Source organism: Melospiza melodia, chromosome 2, assembly GCF_035770615.1.
Source record: "Melospiza melodia melodia isolate bMelMel2 chromosome 2, bMelMel2.pri, whole genome shotgun sequence".
Taxonomy (NCBI): Eukaryota; Metazoa; Chordata; class Aves; order Passeriformes; family Passerellidae; genus Melospiza; species Melospiza melodia.
The window spans coordinates 119,568,817-119,590,109 of NC_086195.1; the positions used below are offsets into that span (position 1 = coordinate 119,568,817).

The 21,293-nt window shown below is 36.9% G+C and overlaps 1 protein-coding gene across 1 annotated transcript in view; it reads right to left on the reverse strand.

Annotated features, from left to right (window-relative positions):
- Positions 1–21,293, reverse strand: part of GABRG3 (gamma-aminobutyric acid type A receptor subunit gamma3) — a 298,094-nt gene that overhangs the window by 126,166 nt on the left and 150,635 nt on the right. The window contains exons 4-5 of the mRNA XM_063149731.1: positions 19,849–20,069; positions 17,453–17,535 (exon numbers count right to left, since the gene is read on the reverse strand). Of these exons, the coding sequence (XP_063005801.1) occupies positions 17,453–17,535; positions 19,849–20,069 (304 nt within the window). The remainder of the gene's footprint in view (positions 1–17,452; positions 17,536–19,848; positions 20,070–21,293) is intronic.

Sequence of the window (21,293 nt, forward strand, 5' to 3'; positions counted from 1 at the left end):
TTCTGTTAATCTTGACATACTGTACTTACAAAAACACCAGGTATTTCGCTCAGTTTCTCTTTCAATGCTATCATTATTGAACTTGTGAAAAACAGAGAGGTTTTTTATAGCAATAACAGAATAAATTTTGAAGATTGTTCTTCCTGATTCCCTCCTTTACTCTCTTGTTTGGTTAATGAGGTGGAAGATAACACAACTGATAAAGACTGAATAGCTGAATGAATTTGTTGAATAGATATAGGGAATCTAATTTCAATACAAAGAATAAAAATAATAGTTGACGTAACCTTTTGATATACATTATTCATGCTAGCCAAGAAGAAATAAAAAAGCAATTTCTAGTTTTCAAATCCTCCTTTGAATACTGTGTTCTTTCATAGAAACTACTTGATTTGCAAATGAATGTAAATCTAGATAGCAAGATTACATTTACTCTTGCCACTTTGATAAAAAATCCCACTTCTTGCATTGCCCACTTTCTGTTTCACTATTCGTACTTGTCAAATATTTCATTCATATGCTGACATTTTTAAATAACTTTGCTTGATTTTAGTTTGCTAATAAATGCTTTCTTTAACACATTCAGAGATTTATTACTTTTTCCCCATGCTGAGATTTTTTTTTTCAAATTATTGCATCTCTGTGTTCTCTCTGATACATGGAATCTGACAATTCCTCAGCTAAAGGAAGTTATCCAGGATGTCCAGGTCCTTTTTGTTTGCTAAGCTGCTTTCTAGGCAGCCAATCCCCTTAAAGTGTTTATTCCACCTCAGATACAGAATTTTGCTTTTCATTGTATTAAACTTCTTTTAAGGTTCCTGTCATCCCATTTCCACCACTGTAAAAAATCAATTTGTTTTTAGTTTCTTGGTAGAAATACAGCTTCAGTGCTTTGAAGGAACTTGTGCTTTATAGGGTACCTCACTTCATAGGGTACTGATTCTGGCAGCTATTTATTAGATATTCTATCCTGAAAGAACACAAATATTTTGACTCAAAGTCAGACCCCCGGATTCATTTCAGACCTTTAAATATTTAATGATGAACTTCAAAATGTAATTTCTTAACATCAGGAATCATTGGCTATTCTACATCACATGCACAAAGGCAAAACTGGGAGCAATCCAGACTTGGGCAATATAGAAGAAAAATAGTAATTGGGTGAGATGTTTTTCTCCCAGTGAAAAATAAAATTACCTTTCCTAACAATTAGAAAACTCAATACATTAGGGGAATAGAAATACCAAAGCCAGTGATTGAAGGAATACCATGCTTTTCTGTTACTATCTGGAAACTCCAATCACACGCTGTGTAAAACCTCTCCTGGTGGAGCTGCTATTTCACTTAAAAACCCAGCTCCTGGAATCAAGAATATGGATGTTCCCAGGTTGCCCTTTTTTAATAAAATTTATAAGTCTCACATTTGCAGGAAGAGAACTGAAAATAACAGTGTGATTACAGAAGTTCTATGGAATATCCACTCTCATCAGATAGGTACCTGGCACAATTACACTTGGTGTTGGCAGCTCACATTAAACAAATTAGTCAAGGCTTAAGCCATTAAGAGGAAAGGTGCTGGGGCTTTGGTGACAATCCTATATGGATTCACTGATCAGCTACTTCAGCATTCAAAGAATTTTAGCTGATGTCCCTTGCCATGCGATTAAGAATATATCCACAGCACTAAACTGATTAAGATTCTCCTCTATGCCATCACAGCATGTGAATTTTATGTGTCTACAACATGACAACCCCTGAGTCTGGGGGCTGCTTTTAACACAACACACCACCTCCTCCAACCTGATAACCTGAGGTCTTTCTGGCATTGCACTGTTAGTGTACAGACCTTGTAGATTTCTTACAGTACTGAAGTGTAACAGATGTCCAAACTAACACACTGACATAAACACAGCAAAGACATTAGAGATTTATTCATTTTTACATATATCCAGGTCATATTAAACCTGGTGCAAGGCTAAATGAATATGTGTTAGTGGGTTTGTTTTATTGTCAGTTTATAAGATCACATAATTCACAATGGTGAATGAAAGAACAGGCAATATTTTAAAGAGTAGGGAAAAAAAAAAACCTTAAAAGTGACATCAAACTCTGGTCTAGGTCAAAATCTACTCTATGTCTATCACCATCTTCAAAGTTTATCATTTTTATGAGGAAAGTAATTTCAACTGTTAAATTTCTAGCTTTGTATTTAAAAAAATGCTATCTCAAACTCCCTTTAAATGGATTTTTCAGGAAAAAATTAAAGTCAAGTCATTGTGAAAAAAAACCCTCTTGATCAAGACAGTTCAGCAATATTCATTTCATATGTTACTATTCTAGAAATCTGATTGTGATAAATATATCTCACACAAATAGTCATATAAAGTAGTTCTTTCAATTTCAATAATCTTTCTAGTTGCAAAATTTCTGTAGGTCTGGTACTGAATATCCTAAAAACCTCCAAGGCTGTACAGAAAGTAATATCCTACAGACACAGAATAAAAAGGCCTTGAATTTAATGACACTTCAATGGTGTACAAAATTATTTTAGGCTACTTAACAAAGGTCTCTTCAGTTCCCCAAGACCTTATATAGTTGGAAAAGTGATCTCAACCTGAGTTAAGAGGTGAGAAGAAATAAAATAAATAAATTAAAATAAATTAAATATGTTTTCAAAGAACGTGCATAAATCTCCTTGAGAGATTTAACTGTCATTATGAATTTTCTATTATGTTCTGATTTTTACAGGTATTAGCTTTTCCTATGGTTTCAAAAGTGGTTTGTGCCTTTTCTAGTTAATGATGTTGACCTGAAGTTTATATTAAAATGATGATGCAAATTTGCAATTGCAGTCTGTCATTCAAGATAGTATTTGTGTGATAATTACTTTCCAGAATGTCAAAAGGTTTCATTCTGACCATCACTGAGAAGAGTGTATGTCTCTCTGAGCAATATTTCAGTCTCACATTCAGTTATTACAGTTGTCCAGAAATTCTACAGAGGTAAAACCTCCAGAGAGAAATTTCTGCCATATCCTGCCTCTCTTTATTGAACGAACACCATGAAAATATATTTTACAATATTTCAGCTCTTCTGCTCCAATTTCTGATTAAAGTGAAAAAAAATACCAAAACAAAAGTATATTATAAGAAAACTACTGAAAAGAAAAATACTGAGAGTTTTTTAGGGATAGCTGGTCAGATTTCAGCAAAGCACAGACATTTCAGATCCTTACAGAATTATTAAAACTGACATTTATGAAAAGAATTTAGAAAAACAAATTCACAGAAACTTTAAAAATTGTGTGATAGGTATGTATATGGCACTGTTTCATGTTTTTTTAATGCTTGAATCTTGAACAGTAAAGTAACTACAGATTTTCTTCCTCTGTTTACTTTTTGGTCTTGATCTAGCTTCTATACCAATTCTCTATGTTCTCAGTACTTCCTAAATACAAGTTTCCTGTGGATACCCTGAAATTCAGTCATAATTCCTAATTTTTATCTCTGGGGGTTCTACATTGTATCACTAGTTTTTTGGATCTGTCTCTTCAAACATAGAAATTACTATTTTTCTTCTCTGTCAACATCTGCATCACAAAAAGATTTTGCACTCCTTAAATATTTTTATTATTTTTTCCCAGGCTTCTTCTCTCAGCATTTTGATTCTGCCTCCTTAATTGTATATAATTGTCTAGCTGAATGTCACTTGACACTTATCACACCCTGATCTTCCAAGCAAGATATATTCTCTAGGTGTAACCTCTAGTTAGGGTTCCACAGGTGAACCTCAGCCTCTCAACTCCTTTCTGCTCTTTGACAGAGAATGAAGCAGCTGAAAAGAACATCTGTTCTTGCCAGATGGAGAAGGACCACAGCCAGACAATAGGGGGTGCAAAGAAAAATTGTGTAGTTGGATAAAGGAAATATTCATGGGTTGAAGAACAAAAAAGGATGAAGTGAAAAAAGTATAGAGGGAAAGGAAAAACAGAAAATGAGAAAAAAATTAATGAGGGTGAGGAAGAGGACAAAAAAAGGAGAAGAAAAAGGTAGGAAAAAGGAAAAGATTATAGAAGACAAGACAGACATAGGATGATTCTGGAGAAAGCTACAAAAATAGGAGATGATTCTGAGGGGATAAAGGTGCAACAGATATTGTGTTTGGCCTGTGACAAAAAACAGAAGTACTGTCTAATTTCAGCAGAGCAGAATGAGCTGCCACAGTATCAGAGCCCTTGTGTATTGCTGTGGTGAATGCCAGCAGCCAACAGGTGGAAGAATTAGCTATGACAGGAACCCTGTATGCCAAGGACCTGAAAATAAGTTCCTGCACAGTGAGGAGACCTCTAAGGGGAATAAAAGGAAAAATTCTGTATTTTGCTTGGCTTTTGAACACATGGCCTGTTTGTTTCAGTTTTTGGAAGAATCCCAAAATATTGATTAAGTTTACCTTGTTTGCATATAATATACCAGTGATTACTGGTGGCAACAACCATTGTACAGTAAAAAAATACAGAAAAAACTTTACCATTTCTAACAGGATAGATATTCAGCCATTAAAAAAATATGTATCTGTATAAATAGGAAGTGGCAGCAATTTTCAACTCTTTCCCAACTCCTCCCTGCTTTCTGGGAGTTCCTTAAGAAAGCCAATTGTGTTTTAAGACAAACACAATCAATTTAAGGGAAAGGTAGTTTTCCCAAGTAGATATTTGTACTTATGAATGTGAATGAACTTCTCTATAAAGAATAATGCATATTTTAATATAAAAATGTATATTTTTAAATTAAAATTGTTTTGAATGAAAAAAAGATGTTACAATAGAGTCCATCAGATTGGAAGTGATGTCAGGATGTCTCTAGTTCAGCCTCCTGATAAAATTAAGGTTGAAACTAATTCACACCAGGTGTCTCAGGGCTTCCTCCAGTTGCATCTCAAAAACCTTCAAGGACAAAGATTTCACAATGTCTCTAAGAAAACTTTCTCCAATGCTTGATTGTCCTTGCTGATTTTTTGTTCCCTTCCATCAAGTCAGAACCTCCCCCACTTCAGGTGATGACCATTGCCACATTAATTCATGATGCACTTCAGTACAGTACCTGCCCAGTAGAGACTACAACCATGCACTGGCCATTAATGTGCTTTGCTTTGGCACATGCAATTATGCAAGATACTGGAGGGAAGACACCCTTTGGTGGCTGTGACAAATCATATTGAACATGACTGCAGGTATAAGGGAGACTGTTATTCTGGAATCACAGTAATACCTCAGTTTTCCTGCTGAAACTCCCATACAAGTAGTGACCAGTTCCAGCAGGCTGATTTTGAAATCTGGTAGCACCACAGACCAGGATTTTTGAATGTCAGTTCTGCTAAGCCTTTACATAAGAAATGTTGCTATATTTTGCAGATAAATCAATAGAAACAGGCAGTACAAATCTCCCAGACAACTTTGAGATTTGCAAGTTGCTGGGAACAACCTTTTATCTTTCTTTCTGCAGTCTCGTGTTGGTTAGAAAAGAAAAGCTCTAAAGATTTCAGGTATGGACTTTGGAGAAGGGTGTTGGGGACAAACAGAAAGAAAGGAAATCCAATGCTATAAACCACTTGGATATCTCAGTTTTCTTTTAATCATAAGTGATATTTATCCAAGAGTTTGTGGTTGTCTTCTCTGACTGCCAGAGGCAAGCAGTGTTGTGTTACTGAAATACTGATTTTTCAGACAGCTGCTGTGAACAAATACACAATTCAGACCTCAAAGTTCCCTTGTGTTGAAAGTTATCACTTGCAGACAAACTTCTCCATGCTCATTTGGTCTAGCAGCTTCATTTGAAGTCAATCAATACAGGAAAAAAATACCTGCAAGGTAGAAACATGCATTTCCTGCTGCTTTTTCTTCCTTTTAACTTAGAAAGACCAATTTTCCAGAGTTAGAACATCAACAATAGTGAGTACCCTAAATGGCTACCAGTTTTTTCCCTAAAGAAGTGGTATTTTTGCCCTCTTTCATAGAAATACATAGATAGTACTGTAATTGCAAAATAGCTACTATTCCTTTAGGTATACATTTTGAACTAAAATAAGCATATTGATTGCACCTTCCTTAGTGAAAAAATCAGAGAGACAGAAATAATTTAAAAACTGTAAAACAGCTACTGTGTGATCAGGCCATGCACAAACAAAATGAAAAAAATCTATTGAGAATCTTTCCATTGTCCTTTTAAGGTGAGATTTGAAACGAAACATATTTAGGAGTCAGGCGCTTCAGGTTGTGATATGATGGATTTGCCATTCTGTTGATGACCAAAACATGGCAAAGTTAAAATGTATGTTCCCCAAAAAATTCACAGGAATAATCTCCTCTAAAATGAAAAAAAAAAAAATTCCTTAAAATTTCTTCATGAGCTCTGACATTCAGCCTTCTTCAGTTCAAATGCCATGAGATATGCAGATTATTCCACTGCAACCCTGAAGACAATACTTTTAAAGCACAATTATAGGAAATGTACACTGAAATGTCAAATCAGTTAATGTAGTTAGAGGGAAGACTTATAAGCATAAGAGCATTGGAGTACCTCAAGGCCCTAACTAAATATTGACATATATTCCATTGAGAAAAGTTAAAGGCCAGACTGTTTGTCCATTTTAGAGGATTCACACTAGGATTTGTTCTTTTCTTTCCTTCATCCTGTTTAATTTTACCTGGCTGCAAGCATATTACTTGTCACCTTATTAGCCAAGAACATGGAAGTAATGAAAAGATTAAAAATTATTAAATATATTTTTTTCTCATCCTTTCTCATTCTTCTAGTTGTGTCTGTGAGTATGTGTAGAAGGATGGCAGTCTGTGAGAGAAAGAAGAGCACAGATTATTTTTGTAGGTTTGTTCTTGTTATGCTGATTGTTTTCTTGTCAAGGGACAAAAGTAGAGCAGAAGATGGTGAGATCAGGAGTGATCTTTTTGTCCAATATGTCCACCTAAAAATTTCGTGTTAGCCTTTCACACACATTATTTTATTCTCTAGTCAAACAACAGTTTCAATTAGGAATTTAGATAGCTTTAATATATCCTGGGCACGGTATAAAATACCTTGATCTAGGGACCAAGTCTAGGAACCTCATTCATTGTTTTGTTGCAAAAGAGACCCATGGCCAGCATGGAACAGCTCTGATGTGTTTTTGTACTAAACTGTGTTGCTGAGGATGAAAATAGAAAGATATTGATGAAGGACCTAAATACTGTGAACTGCAATTCATTCCACTTCCCAATAATCAGATTTGTTTTAACAAAAGTGTTGTTTTTTCACTGATGGTTGTTTTCTAGAGAAGAAACACTGAAGCCAAATGAGGCTCCCAGAGTTAAAAAAAAAAAAAAAAGGGCATTAACTGGGACCTTCCATGCACCGATGCACTCAGGGCTCGCCAAGCAGAAGAGACAGGTATAGTTGGCCTTGCTTCCCAGTGCTTACCAAGAGACATCAATGCAAGTGGAGCAAAGGCAACAGACTACATGAAACAAATAATCTGATTAAACTGGCACGGCAACTGAGAGACCTGGGAGAACTTCTGAGCTCCCAGATTCTCCTACCCCATTCTCCTGCCCCATAAAGTCACACACCAAAGACAGTTCTTTGGCCTTTCTGTGAAAGACGGTCAGGTAGAAAGAGCTAGAAAGGAAACTCAGTGTCCCCTGCAAAAGCTGTTGATTTGGCAAATCACCTCAGAACAGCGTGAACTTTTTCTTCAATTTACATGCAAGATTTTATGGAATAATCAGCTCTTCCTGAGTTTTAATAGATTAGCAGCAAAATTGCCAGAAGTCACATTATAAAAAATTAGGGTAAAATAAATTACTTTTTAATATGCATGGCTAACCAAACATTAAATCATAACATAATTTCCATTCCACAGAAATAATCTCTCTATTTAGATACACAAAATTGCAGGGTTTCTTAAAGTACCAACTAAAAATCTACATCCTATGGGAGAACATAAAAATACTTATTTAAAAATTTATTTACATTTCATGTCTTGAGGTGTGTTCTCACTTTCCCCCCTTAAAACTTATCACTTCTTTGTCTGAGGGGCTGTGTGGTAGGAAAAGGCATAATCCCATCTTATATTGTTTTGACAGAAAAATATGCTACCTAACTATAGAAGAGGATTAAAATGTTATTATCTGTCATACAGCATGCCCTTTACACAAAGTTAATCCCTTTTAAGGAGACTGACCTGCACTTCATAGCAAGGGATACAGCCAGGCAAACTTCAGCAATGCTCCTCTTAGAGGAACAGATGAGCAGGGCACTTCCCTGATGGTCCTCTAGCTCTGTGGGGAAAACAACACTCAAAGCTGCATGACTGCCTCACTCTCTTTTCCCAGCTCCATCAGCACTTAGGACATGCTTTTGTTTTTCCATGAATTTTTCAACATCAGAAGCAAGAAAAAGATGGGACTTTATTCTACGTTTCCAGGATGCCTTGTTTTTTCCACGTGGAGTTAAAAGTAAATAAAATTGACAAGACAAGGCTAATGAGTTGAGGACTTGATGTTTTCATCTTATATTTTGAGTCTGTTACAAGTAAACCCTTAATGGCTTCTACTAACTCCATTCTCACCTCTCAGCCAAGCCTGGCAAAAGTAACAAGCATCAGCTGGGCTCCAGCCAAGATGAGTTTAATTTGAGAGTCAATATTCACTGTTTTTGTTACACTTCTGTGGAGTACTGCAGGTGTTCTGGCTGACCTTGGCAGCCCTGTCTCTCTTCATTCTCCTTTTCTCTTCTTCTCCATTACTTGGTATTTGTTCTGGATCTGACACAGGTTTGTTACCTTTTTTTTCTCAAAATCCCAAAAAGTTTCTTTTTACTTTGAAGAAATTCTGCAGCAATTCTTCATTTCTTATAAGAAGACCAGTAAGTTCAAACATACAGTTCTCATGGTTTGGAGATGAATTACTGTAATTTTTAATTTTTACAGTGGCCGCTGAGGTAACTATGGAAGACAATAACACAATCAATTTTTTTTTATGATACGCTCTTAAAAACCACTAAAGCAGTTAGAAAATGACATGCTCTTTGTTTCTTTAAAAATATGGAATGTATTGTACTAGAGATGTAAAATAGCTAGAACCTTCTGGATTCAATCAAGTTTGTCTTTTGCCTTTGGAAATGTGCAAATTAGAGTAGGAGAAAGGATGTTGCAACTTTATGTTGCTCAGCAGGGGCTACCTGGACTTGTAATTTCATATTTTATGTAATATTTTATGAGGTACATTTCAATTACATTAAGGGAGGCTACAAGGAATAAAAGCAGTTAATTATACCAGCATTTGCCGCACTGCAAAGAAAGGAATACCAAATAAGCTATGTAACATCTGTGCACACACAGTGAAGCATGAATTGTGGAAGGTGTCTTTGCAAATTTCTTCAAGAATTAAGATAATTATGAAAGACCCTTGCCTGATTTCTCTGATTTCTTACACCTGGGGATCAAGAATTCTTGCAATCAATGGAAAGCGCCCTTAGTCATCTGTCAGATCAGTCCCTGAGGGCAGTACCCCAGGGACTTCTACTGGTTCACAAGGTTCCCCTTATTGTCCTGGTCTTTAAATCTTACCCATAAGCTGCTGACCGAGTCAAGGCCATTCTCCAGAGACATTCTGTCCATTTCTTGGTGTGGCTGGGAACCCTTGCATCACCTTCCTGTCCCATCCCTCCTGGACAACCATGACTAAAAGTCATGGATGGCTACAGGTTGGGACAACACGGCTACATTTTCCAGTCATGTAATTGCTACAGTGTGTCAAAATCAGCCATTCCTTACGCTAAAAAACATGTTGCAAGAGACTGTGTCTGTCTCCTCCTGGTGCTCTAAATATCACAAACACGAGCTCTGTCTATCAGATTTTACAAGTGTAGGGATGCCAGGACTCCACAGCTAATGGACCAGCCCCCCTCCCTAACGATCAGATTAATCTGAAAACCAATTATCAAAGACATAAATAAGCAGCTAACAGTAACAGGAACACAAAGTTCATAATAGGTGTTATATTACATTTGAGGGTTAAAACTATTTTCTTTCTGCCAATGGCGCATTTGTCACGCTGTCAAATGTCTGGTTTAAAAAAAGATAAAAAGAACAGATTCACATTGGCACATGATGAGATGCTTAAAGGGGTTTTAGCTTCAAATACACACTGAATATCTTAAGATCTGTGATGAAATCATGGGAACTAACAATGACTATCACATGGCATAGATTCCAGGGCCTGTTGCTGATACATTCAGCTTTCAGATATGCAATCAGCCACGTCTTGCTTCAGCACTTCCTCTTACTTTCAACTGACACCATAAGCACAACTTAGCTACATATATTCTTGCCAAAAATAACTGGCTCTCAGGCAGGTTTTTCCTTTTCTAAAATTTTTTGAGGCTGATTCTTTTTTTTTAATTGTACTGATAGAAAATACAGAAAAATAAGACTGGTTGCTTTGAAAGGCTAGACTGCACCTGGGATTTTTAAGACTTCCAGTCTCCTTGTATAAGCGTAAGTAAGAGCTGGGGGGTCCTGTCCATGAAATACAATTGCCTGTATTAAATTTCAGATCCAGGAATAACAGCACTTTTTTTTGCTCTGAAGCAGGTTGCCTAGAGAGTTTGTTTCATAACATGGGCATCCCATCTTCCTCAGACATTTGTGCAGGGCAAACGGAGATGCTGAGGATCCTTGGAAGACCGCTGCAAAACTGGGGCAGATGCCAGGTTCCTGGAATAGCCTACCATCAATCCAGAGAGTCTCTGGAAGACTGTGCTGGCCCCAAGATATCATGAGTTAAGCATTTTAGGCTTCACTAATTAGCACTTACTGTAATTTTACTCTAGGGTTTCATTTTCACTGGAAGTAATGGCAGCTGCTCCCTCTCCAGAGGAGCCCTCAATCTTGTGGAGAAAAATTGCGCTATAAAAGGAGAGAGACATTTGGTCTGCTACCAGTGCAAAATCTTAGCTCTTTGTGAGGAACTGGAGCATGGAATGAATTACCATGAATGAACCAGGGCCCTCAGTTCTGCCTGATCACTAAGGAGGCAGCAGTCAACCCATGACCCTGGGGGAGTTTCACTGCTTTTTTTACCAAAGAAATATAATTTATGTTCTAGTGGTTGTCAGATGCAATATCAATAGTACACTTTCACTACAACATGTTGCATAAATTTGTAGCCATAGATGTTTAAAAAGGTGCCACTAATATACCTTGAACAATGAGACACAATGCTAACAGAAACAGTAGTGCCAAAATAATACTTACAATTTGGCACAAATCTACCATAAATTTAATGTAGAAAGTATAATTTTAGTACTGAGTGTACTAAAAATGGATGAAATTTGAACAGTTTCATAAAAATACATCATATTTGAGAAATTAGATAAAAGTTAGCAGAACTTGCAATGAAAATTAACTTGTAATAATTACTATGAGTCTTGCCTTGGCTATAAAATACAGTCATAAAAATATAAAGATACTTAATGCAGTGTCTCTTACGTATTGAGAAATTTATTGAGTCACACAGAGAAAAGCAGTAGTGAATTAGTCAGTAGTGAGTAGTCAAGAAATTGGATAAATATTCCAATATTGATTCCCCAGGAAACAGTACAACACTCCCTGGGAATCTAACTTATGTTAGGTAAAAAAAAGAAACATCCTTAGGGAATTTTAAGGAAACCTAAGGAGAGTTAAAACTGAGCAATGCAGTAGCAGAATACATTCAGAAAAGCTACTGGAATGACGAAATGAAATTGCATAAGATTATAATCTATTTTAAATTCACTGTATCCTGGTGTCATTGTAGGCATAGGTACCTCAGGAAAAAATGCTTAGAAAGATTAATGCTCACAGGCTAACAAAGGCAAAGAAGATCCCTACCGAGCCATGCACACCTCATAAATCTTTGGGATGATCAAATTTTCCTTGAATATTGTCTTGCACACTAGCCAAGCTATTTGAAAAAAATGTGTAATTAAAACAGTTTAAGAGAGGGGAAATGAAATAAGAAGATATGGGAATGCCTGTGTAAGAGAAGAATTAGCAGATGAATAGGAGGAGGGATGTGTCACAGATATGCTTCACATATTATGCTCATTAATTGGCGTATATGACAAAAGTCATACGCTAAATACAGAGCTTGGGAGGAAACTTCAAAGGACAAATTTTCCATAAATATATTTCTTTATTCTTCTTTGTAAGACCTCTCTATATTGACTATTCTCTGAAAAAGACAGTCTTCTGAAGAGAAGGATGGATGCAAACAAATATTACTACCTTCCAAGAAGAGGAAAAAGTGGGAATAGCTAAAATATGCTCATCACAAGAACTGGCTCAAGAATTCCATTGATGCCCCATGATCTGGCTCAGCCCATTACAGAAAGCACAGATGGAAATTCAGATCTGGATTAAAGCTCGTTCTGCACATTACAATGCCTTCCCAGCATCTTTAATGAAACTCCTCTTGAGACATGAACATTAAGCTGTGCTCCTTCTGGCCTGTTCTTCATCAGAAGTAAATTTCTGCCCTCAGACTGTATTAATGACTCTGCTGATGACAAAGGAGATGAAACAAAGCACAGCTCATTCCACAAAACCAGCAATTACTTTTCTAGGCTAGGAGAAACATATTAAAATGGGTGATGACAGCTAGTTGTGTTAGAAATTAATGATACAAGGCTCAAAGTACTGATTGCATATCCATAAGAGGTTTCATGTTCAAAGGGGGAACATTTGATTGAACTGAGTTTATATTTAGAAAAATGGGATCTGTTCCTTTCAAGCACTATGTTAGATTTGGATAAATTTCTTTTAAAAGCATTGCACATTTCCTTCAGTTTTTTTTCCTGCAATACTTGCTATGCTTTTGTATGTCACTTTAAAAAACCCCAAAACAACTCTGACATTTAAAAGGCAAAACTTATTTCATTTAAGTCCTGCCTGAACAAACTGGACCATCAATAGCTGGAAATCTTGCTTTCTCCTATTTTAAACTAACTAAAAGTAACTGAATTCTTTGTGAACCTTTGTATAAGTATTTTGGTGTTTGCAGTAAGAATGGCATTCTGGGCATGCCCACCTCTTCCTGTCTTGCAGCCATTCTCCAATAATGGACAGCTCAAGACACCAGACCTTCTCACTAGGGAGCAGATCAGTAATTGCCTATAAAGGGTGCCACAATTCCTGTTGTCTAAGTCAAAGGTGCTTTGAAAAATGAACAACTGTATCTGCAGTTTGATCAAAACAGCAGTGAGAAAAACAAACCAGTGAAAACCCATTAATCAATTTGGTCACCTTTTTTTTTTTTTTTTTTTTTTTTTTTTTTTTTTATTTTTTTTTTATTTTGGCATCTTGCACTGTAGCTCAGTGCTACTGCATCTGGCAAAGCCCCAGGCATGGCCTTACAGATTGTTTCAGACCTCAGGTATGCAGCTAGCACACATTCCCACCACAAACCTCCTTGGACATCATTAAAAAGTTAGTTGACCAGATGCTCAAAACAAGGTGTAATGGACTTGTCATGGCTTTCATATGCTGTCACCTGAAGGAGTGTCAAGTTAATCTTGAGCACATGTATGGGGAGAGGAGATTTCTGCTGGTCTGGAAAAAATGAAGACCTCAAACAATTAACTGTTACACAGCTTTGGGTGCAAACATTCTCACATTATTTTTACAGCATGCTTAGTCCCCTCAAATCAAGAAAATCCAGAACATTCAACAGTCTCACCAGTGACTGAAAAAGGAAAACTAAAACCATGTAAGCTAGCTAGAAAGCAGTCACATGATAACTCTAATGCTGAAGAGTTCTTTCAAGTAGCTTAGCCATAAAGCCCCTTTTTCCTGCTCTTTAATCTGTAATGCTTTTATCCCTCAGAATAAAAAAGCAGTGATCTTGTTATGCTTGATGACTCCCAATGTACTGTTGTTTTAGTGCTCTGTTCAAACACTTGTGAGTCGTTATAATATTTGAGCACCCACAGTTCCCTGCAGAAGAAGTTTCACAATTAATGTGCTTAACTTTTCATTCCCAGTCTGCCTTTTTTTGCTTGTGTTTTATTTATTTCTTCTTGTGTTGATATCATCCTTCAGACAGAACACCTCCTTTTCCTTCCTGAAGTTTATGTGAATCCTAACTACCTCAATAAACTAAATTTTATGGCAGCATCCTGTTAGTATTTCCAAAATGCTCAAATCAATGCTGAATAGAGATAACCAAGACAGTTTAATGTGCTATTTGAGTGCCAAAAGCAGCACAGCAGCCTCCCTTGGCTCAGGAGGATAAATTAACCCAAATGAAGAATGACAGTGACAGAATATTTTTACGTAGTTGCATATAGTACTTTAAAACCATATGAAGAGTGATTATACAGAGCAAAATCTATCCAAGACTGCTTTAGTGCAATGAAGTCACAGCATTGACTCTTTGTTCACATTTACAAGGAAATGCACATTCATACCATGCCTTGCTGTAGCTCGTTAGGGAGAAATCCTGCTTGGCACATGTGGTTGATCAAACCAATCTGGTGCACGGAACAGACACAAACTGTCACATGGCACAGCAGCCCTGCATTTTGTTACTGGGATCAACTTCTCCATAAGCAGTGTGCTGAGTGCACATCTACACAAGAACAGCAACGGCAGACACACACAGACCACAAGATGAGTCACCTCCTCATGTCACCCCACACGAAAAACGTGCACAGGCTGAAGAGCTTCAGATTATGTCAATACTTTTTAAGTCCTGTAAAAGAAACTAGAGAGCTTTAGGAACTTGTTCTTGAACAAGATTCTCCACAGGGAGGGGTAGGTGTAACTACTGTTAGCACACTGAGATGAGTCCTTTTTATAAGCCACTGCTTTCTCCTTATTCATCCTGGCAACGAGATGAAGTAGAGCTCAGCATTCCCACTGAGGGAACATCAACTGTCCCCAGAGTAACAACAGGGTTAGGTGTGAATTAGCTGGCACTAGAGGTAAATATTCTAGAAAAAAAATTAAGATGAGTTTCATTATTTCTGAAATATCAAGGGAAATTTATATAAAAAGTCATAAATTTCAAATATTACACTTCATCTGTGTGTAGAGGTATGTGGAATATTTCTTGAAAGTTGTGCTTCTTTGTGTCTGCCTACAGTGGAAACTAAAAAGATTTGTCTGTGTGCTGAGGAACAAATGGAAGGGAAGAAGGGGGAAGCAGAGCTGAGCTGTGAATTCTATAAAGGTTATTATTTCATTCAAAGGCATACATCTTGGAATGCCTAATCAGCTTGTCCCTTCAGAAACTTGTCATAGAAGGCAGTAATAAATCATTCATGCATTCACTCACACATTCACTTCCTGAGTCCCACTGAGTGCTGTCTAGCTAGAGACTGCTGGGAATGTACACAAGACTGAAAATACAAGTGAGTTATGTAACAAACTAATCATACAGGAGATGTCCTGTATGATGGCAATAGCAGCATTAAAACTATTCAAGGAAAAAAATGTAATTCAGTATGAATCTAAAGAAATAAACCCTTGTAGTCAACATGACCAAAAATGTTGACAAAACTATGAAATATTATTTTAACATTCCTCTACAGGATCCTCCATCTGGAAAGAAACTACAAAGAACATACACAGGAACTGCAACACATTCATATTTTGCTTTATCCAATGTAATCTCCATCTCCATAGACAGCAGTACATGTCTGATGGAAACGCATGTACATTCCAAGGTCATAAATGTTATGAGCTACTAGATCAAAATTAGGAGGAACATTTGCAAAATGTATTTGGAACTTTGCCATGGAGCAGAGCCTGCTGAAGTACCCACTGATATCCTCTCTCCTTCAATAAAAACCATAGAGCATAACTTACTCCCATTTAGCAACTGTCTAGCTATTAGGGAATGCAAGGTTTGAAGTGACTTCCTGTTTACTGGAGTTCACTTTCTTTGAATAGTGCTATCACAGGAACACTAGAATTTATGTGGTTTAATTAGTGTCTTTGGACTTCAACCAAAATTTTAGTAGGTTTCCTTAAATCTCTGGAATTTGATTTTTAAGTTCACAAACCTTTTCCAGCTCTTCAACAAAACAACAGCAGATTGCCACAAGAGCAGTTTTATGTAGTAGCTAAAGATAGCTGAGGTGCATAGAGTTCAGTGACAAGTGTTCATGAGCAGGAAAGCTCCTGCAGGAGCTATCTTCCTCTTGTAGTTGAATATGCATCTATTACACACACCTGAATTAAGCAAACAACTGTGTACTTCTGCCCAGATTCACTTATACATACAAAAATCAAAAAATTGGCAACATAGAGGTAGAATTTTAGAGGACAGGGAGATATTTATATGACAGATTTTTTTTTTTTTAATTCCTGCGTAAAAAGCAAAATAAATCCCGGGTCAGAAATTCAAATCTGTTTTTTGATTGTGGATCACTGTTTGTATAATATTTATAAAGAGAAATATATACCATCACAATAGCATATTTATTATGAAAATATTCAATAGTGTTATTCTTCTATCACTTTAAAAGGGATTAGGGAGTTAATCTCGTTTCTAAATAGATGGACAAAATTATACATTTTCCTTTCACTTTCTGAAGAACACATATCCTGAGTCTTATAGATTGTCAAGATTAAAATCTTTTGTGGAGATCCTTATAAAAATGTTTTTAAAACCTTTGCATTGTGTGGTTTTGGATTAAAAAACTGTGCAGGTATTCCTATGAACAGACAGCTCTCAAAGTTTTCTAAATGAATCAGTATGAAGATAACTTCCCAGAGTAATATTGGACCCCAGAATTAACTCACCTGACTTTTGTTTTCCATACATTTTCCCATATATTTGTTTTGTCTGTTAGGAAGGTTTTAAATATGCCAGCAACACAACATACAACACAACACTGGGACTGCTGGTAAAGCTGAGCAATAAAAGGAAAATGAGATTTACAGTAGCTGCACCATTTACTTTTACTAGGAAACAGAGAGGCATTACCAGGCTATGTGCTATAAACTCAGATGTTCAGAGATTGCTGGGCATGTCCCCATGCTGTGCACCTTTCCCAGAAAACTGTGGTTTCAATTCTCATTTGCAATGTCAAGTGATTGTATAAATTAACGTGGCACAGACTGGTAGGAATATCTGCTTAGTTTGTAACTATGGTATCAGCTAAAAAGTCTGATTCTAATAAAAATAACAGAGTAAATCTGCAGGAGACTTCATGTCATAAGTCCATTGATCAGAAGTGCAAGAGAGGATAACAAAAATTCCCTAAATATTTGAGCAAACCTATACTTCTTCTACTGGTTATGGAACAATTGACCAGCTATGGAACCTGTTTTTTTGGTAATGGAACCTGACAGAAATCAGCATTAAACTCATGCCCCTGCATACACAGGAATAAGGCATCAAAGAAGCACTTACAGCTGGAGAATATCAGAGGACAGGAGTGTTCATCCATGGGGAAGTTGTGCAGCTGCAGCTGGCACTCAGCGTTGATGGTAAGCCTGTGAAGAAACCAAGGGTCTGTGTTACTGTGTGCCAGTACAGGCAATAGCCAGAGCAGGAGGCAGGGAAACCTTAAGCATCATGCAAGAATGCTTTGATATCCACAAGTAAGGCCTGAAAGGAAAGAACCATATTTTCAGATTGTTCATTGGCTATTTAAGCCTGATACAAAGCAACGACAATTATCTTAAATAATTTCAGACACATGATCAAGACTTTCTGGATCCCAGGGAATCTGTGCATATGTGTTTCTCTAGACAATTCATCATAGAAGATTCTGGGATGAAAACAACTGTTCTTTACAAAAATAACAGGAAACATGGATCATGTTGTATGCAATTCCACAAAATCTGAACTTCAGAGGGAAACTTATAAAAATATTCTCCATGTGTACTTATAGCATGAACTTAAAATTCTTTCAATTTCTTCAGGCTGTCTCTCTAAAACCTAATAAATCTCTATATGCCATTCTTGTCATACAGATGCAACAAACAGATCAGCAGAAACATCTTCATCTCTACTAGAAAGCTGCTTTTACATGACATCCCTAAAACAAAGTATGCTATGAACACAGCCAATTTTAAAATTACTGATAAAAATCAATAATCTTCAGTCTAATAGCCTACAAAGTGCATGTACTTACTCAGGGAAATTGAATTAAGTGCTAGTTTATTGTAGTCTTTTAAAAAAATGCTACATAGTTTCATGACAGAATTAATGCATGTGGGCCATGCAGGTTTTTCCTTTTGGAAAATAAATAAAAGATTAAAAACTTTATGGTGAAAGGTTTGTGTCACACATATAGGATGGCACAGAAAAAAAACTGTCTTGGAACAGGTCACCTGTGAGGAATTTAATTATTGAAGTAAATTGCCCTTATTATTAAATGATTGCACTGCCACTAGAAGATTTGCAGTGTTGCAGCAGCAGGGCATTCACACCCTAAAAGGGGCAGGGAAGAAGATGGAGCATGACTGCACCTTGTACACTTCCTCCTGTACACACAACACCCATCAACACCTGACAGCACCAGGGCACACACTAGCTACCTCTTCCACGTCATACCAATCCTGACACTTAGGTGAATTTGGTTTGAATTACACAGTGTTAACAATGATCATTCCAACAGCTTTTCCTGTGTAAAAAGGAGGTCGACCTGAGAGATCAAAAAGGACTCAAAACATCTTTCACAAACTAGAAATGCTCATTCCAATGGGTCAAGTATTAACATAATTTTAGCTGGTTTAGACAAATTTTGTAGTCCACTTGACAAATAGTTTCTTTAGTGAGAGGTATGTAAGCCTAACTACTATTATGTAGATAATTGGCCTGAAATACTGAAACAGAACTTCATGGAAAAAAACCCAACCAAATACATAATCAAAATCTCCTGAGAGAAAAAAAACCCAAAACAGTAACCCAACCAAGAGAATATTGGAGCAGACACCTGAATCCCCAAACTCTTCAGCAAAAGGCAAATGCAATAAGCAAAAGCTCTTCACAGTAGAGCAAGCCTAAGAAGGAAAAGGCACTAGAAATATCAACAGCTTTTCCAGATGTTTATTTCCTTTCTTATTGTTTTCCAAAGACTTTGTATTGGAGCCCAACAGCAGCTGCAAGTGTGATCAGCCCTCTCAGGTGCACTGAGAGGGCTGAACACAACCACAGAAGAAAATGTAGCGTGAAAGGCACATCTCTAAAACAGTTTCCCTTGTGGAACATGGCTTATGGCAAAACTCCCTTCTGAACATCTCATCTCTTCCACAAGTAAACACATATTTTGATTCCACAGGCTTTTTAAAATGCAAATATATACAGTATTTCTAATACCATATAGTTGATTTTATCACAAAGATTAGAAAACTGTAAAAGCCTTTCCTCCAGCAATTCACCCTTGTGATGAGATGTGACAGACTATCTTTCAGCATGACTTATTTGAAGAATCAAGTATTGGCATTAGCATGAATCTAAAAATGCTTTATCCAACCCTGCATCTAACTCCGATCAAAAAGGCTTTTGACAGGTTTTATGGGACTACATATTCCCGATTTTATTACAAGCACTAAAAAGCCCAGCTTGTGCAATTTAGACTGACTTATTTCTCATTTCTCAAGGTTGCTTTCATAGAAAGACAAGACTTTGTTTTTTAAACTTAGCAGTACTTATGCCTGAATAATTAAATATTTGCAAAGCGTGGCCACATACGCATCAGGAAGAAAACAGCAGAGGAGAGCAAAGATATTGCTGAAAATTACTCTTACTACACCGGAGCTGGGAGAAGCTTTCAGCCCTGCACCTTGCCAAGTGCTCACCTGAGGGTGTACAAGATCTTGCCATCATTCCATATGCGGAGGAGCTGGTTGGGGGTGGTGATCCAGTGGGCCTCTGCTGTCTTTGAGTTACGAAATATCGTGTCTGGGATCCAGATCAAGCCAACCATGTTGCTGTTCAGAGTCAGTATCTTCATGGTGCTGTTGAAACGAAGACGGCTGTCTGTCCACGTCTGGGCAAAAAATATATCAATTTGATATTCCTGCAAAGAAAGCATGATACATCAATTGAAATCAGTTCCACATTTCATACTATTTGGTGTTTGATTAAGTCTGTTCTGGTGCAGATCAACAGGGTATATGTTCTGGCCAATGGAGCTATGTTTTCTTTTTCTACTGCCTTAGGAATATTTTTTTTCCATTTTTTTTCACCCTTTTATTTTTATATCTAGCTGCCTAATGAAACATACTAAACATCTCACTTCCATTAGTCCTGTGCCGTAACAATTTCAGCATTAGCACATTCTTTTTCATTGTCTCTGAAAAGTCACAGCTAAAAGGTATAATTTACAGAGACTTCTTTGTCATAGAACCGATAAGAGACATGAAAGATGAACAGGACCAACAGACATAAGCTAGAGAATAGTAAATTCCCCTGATTATAGCGATGCTTTTTAGGGAAGAGGTTGTGTAAATACAATAAAATAATTTTCCCATTTGCTACCAATTATTCAGCCACGCTTTCTCAGGCCTCATTGCAGTAGAGTGAAAAGGCAGGCAAGTGCTCCTTTACAGACCCTGATTCTAAGAGCTGAACACTCATCCCTGAATATGATAATACCTTAATTTACATTAAATTTGTCCTTCCATTTACTCCATGTTTTACTGTTCTGTTCCTGTAGGTAAGCCATCATAGTACATATAAAAGCAGAAATTAAAGTACACATGGACAGACAAAATTATACAGGTGAACATATAAACACCATGGTTTATACACTTAAGCCCCATGGAAGAAATTGTATTTTAATTTTGTATTTGAACTGTGAAGTTCAAGCCACCAGAGGCTGGAAAAGGTCATGCTACATTTGCTTGTGTTCCTCTTCCTCTATTCAAAGACTGAAAAATGAATAATAGACTGCTCTATTTTTGAACCTCAGGGAAACATCCGAGTCCATCATGCAATACCCTCCCAATACCACAGGGCTGGCTGTCACAGGGATGACGTTTGATGATGTGGCACAAAGTGTGTGCTCTGCAGCAGGGGCTAATACAGGGCTTGGGAACAATCCAAAGGAAAACATCTCTCTAGGACCCCTGATAGATGCACTCCTGGTATATCTAAACAAAGGGTAATTAATTAGGGCTATATATAAAGTCTGAATTTGCTTTTATTTCACTTCTTTCTGTCTGTTGTTTCAATACAGTAGTATTGGGTTTTTTTCTTTACAGACAGTGTATTTCTATATAGTTAGTAGAGCTTGCAGTCT